The following is an 8,098-nucleotide window of genomic DNA, read 5'->3' as shown; positions in this document are numbered from 1 at the left end:
AGGTTAATTAGACATTTAATACTCTATCTGTGAAAATTCTGGTAGGTTTCTAAGACCTCTAAAATTATTTTAATAATTATGTGGAAAATAGTTGTTGTAAAGAGAAACCATTGTATTTAATAAGAATATGGTGTAGTAGGTATCTAAACATATATGAAAATCTACTTACATGACCCAAAATAAGGTAGTATTGGCTTAGGAATAATAAACCAATCAAAAGAAAAGAGTCTAGAAATAGGTACACATGTATTTGGACTTTATCATAAATATGCCATATCAGTTCTGAACAGTAGGTTGCATTTTTTAAAAAATGTGTTGAGAAACTTGGTTTTATCACAACAGAAAGCCCATTGTAAAGTAGATTTAAATTCTTTACACACATGCACACACACAAATGCACACATATAAACACAAGCAGCAGTGTAACTGATAAGGTATCTTTAGGAGAAAACTGTAACCATCCATAAAAGTGAACATGCAAACAGCCTACTTAACAAAAAGTAATTTCTTTCAGGATGTCCATAGCAGCACAGAATAGCATGCTGGCCAAATGGGTTCAGAACATGTGGTATATTTACACATGGAATAATGCACAGCAGGGAGCTGATGGGACTACAGAGACTTGTGACAACATGATTGAATTAGGAAGTCAACATAGTTGATAAAAGACTCAAAAAACTTTGTCCTATGTAGCATAATTTTAATAAAGGTAAAGAATATGAAACTGTATACTCTATAACTTAAGGATACATACATATGCAGTTATTTTTAACTATGATTAATAAAAAATTCAACATTGGGATTACATTTGGATAGAAGGAGAGAAATGGTATACACAGGTAATTTCAATATTCATCAAATTCTGGGTATGAATTGCATATATTATCTGTATGCATGAAAAAATTCATAACAAAATTTTGAAGTGACAAAAGTTCTGATTTTTCTTTAGTTAGGAAAAAAACTCTTACAAAAGATAGATGATGTTCCTACAACAGAATGAAAGCAATTCCATCTTCTTCCTAGGATGTGACGTTCTTTAGGGGCTACACACTAAGGAAAAAAAACTTTAAGATAAGATTGATAACCAAAATTTTTTATGTATAAAAACAGACCATTATTAAGTCTATAATTTAAAGTATTGAAGTTAAATGCAACTTTTAGGAAACACACTGCTGTGCAAAATAATACATTTCTTTACCCGATCTTCAGTGTCATGAAGACAAAATAAGCTCCATCTAATCTTTGAAGAATGGCAAAAAGGCACATAATTACTAGTGAGGAAAAGCATGAAAATATGTTTATGACTTGGATTAGTATAGCACTTTATACTCTAATCAAGAAGTAGAATGTGTTTCCAATGTCAACCATCCCAATCGGGTTCATCCCAACCTGTGAATATATCCAACATCCCATCTGACAGAACTGCTCCATGATTGTGCATTTAAACAAATATGGTATCATCTGCCATCTAAACATCCTGAACTTCAAATGCACAGGCATCAAAATGAAAAACAGAAGTATTCTTGAAGACAAAATGCTTAAGGCAGCTGCAAAATTCTGTTGTATGCATACAACAACAAACATTTAAATTTTGAAATAAAGTACAAACTGAAGTTACCAGAGGGTTTATGGGAGAGTGATGCTGGGGAAAACTAGGGGAAGGGCCATCAAGGGTCATGTATTAAGGACACATGGACAAAGACAAAGGAGTAGGTTTGAGGATGGGAGGTGCAGATGTGTGTGGCAGGAAAGTGTGGTGGGGTGAAAATAGAAACAACTGTACTTAAAGAACAATAAAAAATAAATAAATAAGTAAATAACAACCACTGTTTAAACATTAGAGATTTGTTCTAAACTTTTGCCGAATTGATTTCTCATTATTTGGGCTTAAAACATATTTTCAAAGGTAGCTTCTTTTTCACTTTCCAAAGAAAACAAAATTCCTCTAAAGCCCATTCCATTATGAACAATAGAGATCAAACTGAGAATGACTAGAGTGGAGGAGGTAGGGGGTTAACAAGGAAAGGTGTAGGGGCAAGCCAAGATATCCAAATGAGGAAGTCATCGGCATGGACAAAGCAGAAGACATTGACTGCCGAAGTGGGAGTTGGTGGTATGGGGTAGGGGAGATCAACAGGGAAAAACTCAAGACAACTGTAACTGAACAACAAAAAAAGTTACAAAATGAACTTAGTTTGTTTTTCCTAGTAATAGGAAAAATACCTATGCCTTTTTAGTCATCCTTCAGAATTTCTGTATTAAATCAATTCTAACCTCAAAGGATAATTTGTTCTGATTTTTGATACCTTTGTATAAATAAGAGACAAGCATCCCAAGACAACACATTGAGTTGACTAAGTCATCTCTTGTTAGAATGCATTGCCTGGTTGTTGCTTCAGAATCAGTACGAAGCGCATTTAATTTAAATGACACATTCTCATTCTGTCCTTAACTAACTTGTTCCACCAGAGTTTTTTCATAGCATTTCTCATTTCTGAATTTCTCAAAGTGTATATTAGAGGATTCAACATGGGAGTGATAACAAGATAAGCCACACTTATATATTTATCAACAGGGAAGTTAGAAACAGGTCTCACATAAATAAAAATGCAGGGAACAAAAAAGAGAACAACAACCATGATGTGGGAACCACAGGTAGATAGGGCTTTGTGCCTCCCTTCCTGACTGTGAGTTTTAAGGGAACTTAGGATGACGCCATAGGATATTAGTAGACAAATAAAGATGACTATAGCCATTGCTCCACCATTGGCAACCATAGAGAGGCCTAAGATATAGGTGTCAGTGCAGGCAAGTTCTAATAGTGGGTACATGTCACACATGAAGTGGTCAATAACATTGGGGCCACAAAAGGGAAGGTTGCACACAAAGAGGAGTTGGATCAAAGAATGCACAAAACCTCCAGCCCCAGACACCATCATCAGCAGGAAGCAAACCTGTCTATTCATGATGGTTATGTAGTGCAGTGGCTTACAGATGGCCACATAGCGATCATAGGCCATGGCCACCAGAAGGAACACCTCAGCACCCCCAAAAAAGTGTTCCAGAAACAGCTGTCCCATGCAAGCTGAGAAGGAAATTGTCTTTTGACCACAAAGTAAGTCTATGATCAATTTGGGTGAACTGACAGTGGAATACACTGCATCAATGAGTGACAGATAGATAAGGAAGAGGAACATGGGGGAGCCCAGGGAAGGGCTGGCAAGAACAGTCACCACAATGAGCAGGTTGCCCACCATTGTCACAATGTAAATGAGAAAAAATATGACAAATAATGCTTTTTGGCCCCCAGGATCCTGAGTGAGGCCCAATAGGACAAATTCTGTCACATTGTTACTATGTCCCATTTACTCTTCTCTAAAGCCTGTTTCTGGAATGAGAGGTCAGGAGAAGGGACCTGTAATGAAACCATGAACACACTATGAATACATCCATTACATTTTGGAGCACATCTTCAGTATTTTATTTTCTACAGTGATTTACACACATTAAACATTTGGTGAATATCTATGAGCTCTTTTTCCTAATAGCCTATTGCACCTTCCCTTGACAATTCTGTTTCTCCTCAAATGATTTTTTTTAGGCTACAAGTCAGAGGATGTCCCTCTAAGTTTTAGTGAATTGTCCACAAAGAAAGGTATCAAAGGCCCCACAGCCAGTTGTGTATTTAATAGAGCCTTATTTGAACTCTCACTCCTGGGCACACAAGTCAGCAATGACTTACTCTCTGCTTGGCAAAAAAAAAATATCTTTAAATATTTGGCATAAAGTCAGTCCTCTGAGTTGTTACTACTTGTGGTGAGAACCTTTATGATATAATTGATGTAGCACCAAAAATCATGCCTCTTTGGAATAACTCACTTAATACTATGAAAAGTTGCTATTAGGTACTCAGTCCTGCATATGTCAAAGGATGTTCAGTCTTCATGGATCTATCATTACATTTCCACACACTGGAATACATCACACCATGACATTCCTGGCACATTATTCCATAAAGCAATTACTCAGTTCGACTCTGTCACTGTCAGCAAGCTTTCTTTCTTTTTTTTTTTAATATCAGCTTCATAAGAAGTTGTAATTTGAACTATGTAATCTTTGTTAACCTATAACCCTTAACACAGAGGCACTATTTAGATTTTCACCAAATATTTTGAACTTCACTGACTCATGACTATCATGAACTCTTATGTTACCAGCAGGTATTATTTTTTTCAAAACTCTTGGGGTGACCCTGGTATTGAGGAAGGGGAACACAGGCACTGAAAAGAGAGGTGCAAGACAATGAAACATGGTTATACTTATAATTTTTCCAAGGTACTGAGAGTGCTCTGAAATGGGGCTTTGGTGTCCAGGTTCCAACAATCAGCATACTCAAGGGAGGATCCCAAGGTCACTGTAAGAAAGCATGGGGTTGAGTCTTTTCTGAATGTAATTGCATCTCTATCTCAATTTCCTATTTGAGAAGATAAAGGGCTGGAACTAGACAATCTCAGAAACCTTGTCCAGTCTTACCTTTCATGCACTGTGCAACCCTACCTTACATTCTATTCTACTGACATTTTCATATTTTTATAATAAAATAGAACTGTCCAAGCCCATAACTGTTCCTTTAAAAATGATACCCAGGGGGGAAGAGAGATTTTATCATTACAGACACCAAATACTGATTTCAAGTTATTCTATTCAGTGTATATTTATTTATTACCCAAAACACCCTTTGAGGGAGTGTGTACCACAGTAATGAATCACATGGACTCTGGAGATGCATTGCCTGTGTTGAAATTCCACTTTGCCATGTACTACTAGGTGACCTTGAGCAACCTAATAACTTCTCTGTGCCTCAGTTTCACCCTTTTTAGAATGTGGATACCAATAGAGCCTCCCCCTTTGGTTGTTGTTTTATTACAAGTAAATACCTAGAATACTGGCTGGCACCCAGTAAGCTTCAATAAATGATAGCTAACATTAATGTTCTTCAGTGCTTCACTATCAACATTGTATCACAAGCAATCACCTGGATCTTTGTTAATGGGTTAATAATTTTAGGGATAAGGCAAGTATAAAAAGAATATTATAATTAATGAACCCCTATTTAGGCAACAATTGTATATCACAGGAATTATCTATTTGATTATACATGAGTAGTAGTATTCACCTGTGATGGAATGTATTTGGACCAGAAGCAAGCAGAATAACAGGGAAAAAAAGTGGAATCAACATCATAGGACAAACTGAATAGCCTAAAATGAAAGGAAAAAACGATCAAATCACAGAGGAGAAATTGTATTTAAGAAATAAAAATCCACTGGAAATAAGAATATTAATGTGATAATTAAGTGAGATTAGTAGTCTTTTAAAAAATCTTCTTCAGGAAAATTTATTGTCTTGAGGAAGTGTTAGAAGCCTGATCACCAGGGATCTTACAGGGAACACTCAGGAGGCATCTTAAGGCACCACAAGAAATCAACACAGAGCACAGTTTAATAGAGAAAAGCAAAGAATTTTTTTAAAAAATTGATTCCTTGGATTCTCTACATTTGAAGGTAAAGGGCAAAATTAAATAAGAGAGAAGTGTACAACTGTAAATACAAACCTAAATTTTTTGCTTATTTATTGCAGAGGATAATTACAAAATCACTTAAATTCAAAGATAGACAAGCTGATTCCATTCCCGTAGATTTGGCACGGGAGGGAGGGAGGATTGCTGAAAGGCTGAACCTTCTTTAGAAGCCAGCTGTGAGGACCATTCTAAATGCTTCATTTATGTTGCTGCTTCTAGTTCATTGAGAAGCTCTACCATTGTTGAAGCTGTACACTGATAAAGACACACCTATTGAGGAATATGAGGATATAAGGTAGTCCATATCCAATTCTCCTTTTCTCACCTTATTTTATGCAGGACTACCTAGTGCTCTACTCTTATTATTCATCAATGTTAGATTTCTCCAGAATAAATCTCCTACTAGCCAGGTAAATTATTTAGATGAAAAAACTGGGTATATAATCTATTCTCTCTTGTTTAAGTCATCAAAGATTCAATACTATAAAAACTCACAGATAGTATTATTAGACTTTCAACTTAAACTGCTAAGTTAATATTTCTCTACCTAAAAAACATTCTTTAACATAGTTTCTTAAGCATACAGCTTTTTAAAAAGATAAATTAAAATTCCATAGTAACAAAAATATCCTCTAAAGTACTTTAAAATTATAGTTTTATGACTTGATAAGTGATAGTAAACAAGGCACTTCCCTAAACACAGGTTTCTTTCAAATATGTACCATATGGGTTGCTGTGCTAATTTGTTATTAAAGCTATTGGGATGGTATTAGTTATTAAGCACAAATAGGTTACAAGTGTACATTTCTATGATACCAGATCTGTGTATTGCACTGTGTGCCCACTACCCAAAGTCAAATCATCTCCCATCACCATAGATTTGGCCCCCTCTACCCTTCATTACTAACACCTACATTCCCCTTGCTTACCACAGTACTGTTGTCTGGGTCTATGAATTTCAGTTTTGAAACATTCACACATATCAACCTTCCATATCAGAATTGAAATCCCACATGGGGAATGTGGTCCCTAATATTGAAATAACTATAGGTAGGACAGGGTGCATATTTACAGTTTCAAGGGGAACACACTGTGGAGTGTATGATTGTGTGGTCACTATGCTATACCTCTGAAACAAGTACAGAATAATATTGAATGTAAAGTATAATTTAAACATTTCAAAATTAAAAATCCAAAATCTTATGTCAAGCTTATAGAATAGAATAGAAAATTTTTTCTCCCCATTTTAAATCATTTGCTATGTTACAATTTTAAATACTCTCATTATTTTTAAACTAAATTTGGGGGGTGACATAACATACAATGCAGCCTTATTCATGGTGCCCAAGACATGAAAACAACCAAAGGTTTTCTCTGTAGGTGGCTAGATATTGGGGATGTGGCACATGCACACAACACTACTCTGCCATGAGAAAAGATGAAACCCTGTCATTGCAACAATGTGGATGGACCTCAAGATTCCACTAAGTGAAATAAGTCAGACAGAAAAAGTCAAGGACCATATGATTTCACTCATATGTGGGAAAGAAAACAAAAAGCAATGCATTAACAAGGAAGAAAAACAAAAAAAAAATAAACCTCATGGTCACAGACAACAGTATGGTGGTTACCCCAGAAGGAAGCGGGGAGGGTAGTAAAGGGTAAAGTGAGTCCTACATATGGTGAGGGGAAAAGATCTGAGGTTCGGTGGTAAACACACAATATAGTATACAGATGATGTATCATACATTCTGATTTAAAGGTCTTAGAATAATTACAGCTGTTAATTTACCATGTAAAATATAATAGCCCATGAACCAAGACTATAAACCCATTAGGTTAGTTCAAATGCATTCCATGTTTCTCTTTGTTATTTAACAAAACAAACAAGAAACACCTGGCAGGCTCCAATGCTAGGAACCAAACACATTTTGTATATTCTGGTTCATTTCCCTATTTTGCTAGCTTAATTTTCTTAATTCGGATGTATTCTAATGAAAATGTGTATATCTAAGACATTACCAACATTTCAATATGTTGTATGAATTCAGTTGTTCTAAGAACTCACCTCAGGTCTTTTCCTTAGTCTTAAAAATCAGTGCTTCTTTCATTGGCAGTGACTGTGGGTACCTCCTGTATCTATGTGAGACCATGGAACACTGAGTAATGTATAGTGATCAGTAGATGTGGAAATACCTTCATGTGGCCACACTTCCCATGTTTCCACACAGACTCCCCACCACCTCAGTCTTCCAGACAAGGGTTGCAGTATCCAACACACATATCTAGGATATAAAGACACTTAAGTAAAACATAAATATTTCCTTGTAAAATACTTGAAGACTCTCACAGTCAGGGAAAATTTCTGGAAAGAAAAACAAAGATGCTGTCTTCTCATGGTTTTGTAAAACTGGCCGAATTTGTGGAAATTAACTTGGCCAAATCCATTCTTTGCCAAAACAAAAACCCCAGAAATTTTAAAACACAAATAGTTAAAACAAAGTAGTTATTTGAATT

General features: G+C 35.7%; 1 protein-coding gene across 1 annotated transcript; it reads right to left on the bottom strand.

Annotated features, from left to right (window-relative positions):
• Nucleotides 1-2,417: 2,417 nt before the first annotated feature.
• On the bottom strand, nucleotides 2,418-7,878 carry LOC114499007 (olfactory receptor 4A5-like). Its single transcript, XM_028514970.2, has 2 exons — nucleotides 7,650-7,878; nucleotides 2,418-3,415 (listed from the first exon to the last, which is right to left on the bottom strand). The coding sequence occupies exon 2, from the start codon at nucleotides 3,363-3,365 to the stop codon at nucleotides 2,418-2,420; it is 948 nt and encodes a 315-aa protein (XP_028370771.1). The 5' UTR covers nucleotides 3,366-3,415; nucleotides 7,650-7,878.
• Between the last annotated feature and the right edge of the window lie 220 nt (nucleotides 7,879-8,098).

This window comes from Phyllostomus discolor, chromosome 6 (genome assembly GCF_004126475.2).
Source record: "Phyllostomus discolor isolate MPI-MPIP mPhyDis1 chromosome 6, mPhyDis1.pri.v3, whole genome shotgun sequence".
Lineage (NCBI taxonomy): Eukaryota > Metazoa > Chordata > Mammalia > Chiroptera > Phyllostomidae > Phyllostomus > Phyllostomus discolor.
This window is presented reverse-complemented; position numbering and strand designations above follow the sequence as displayed.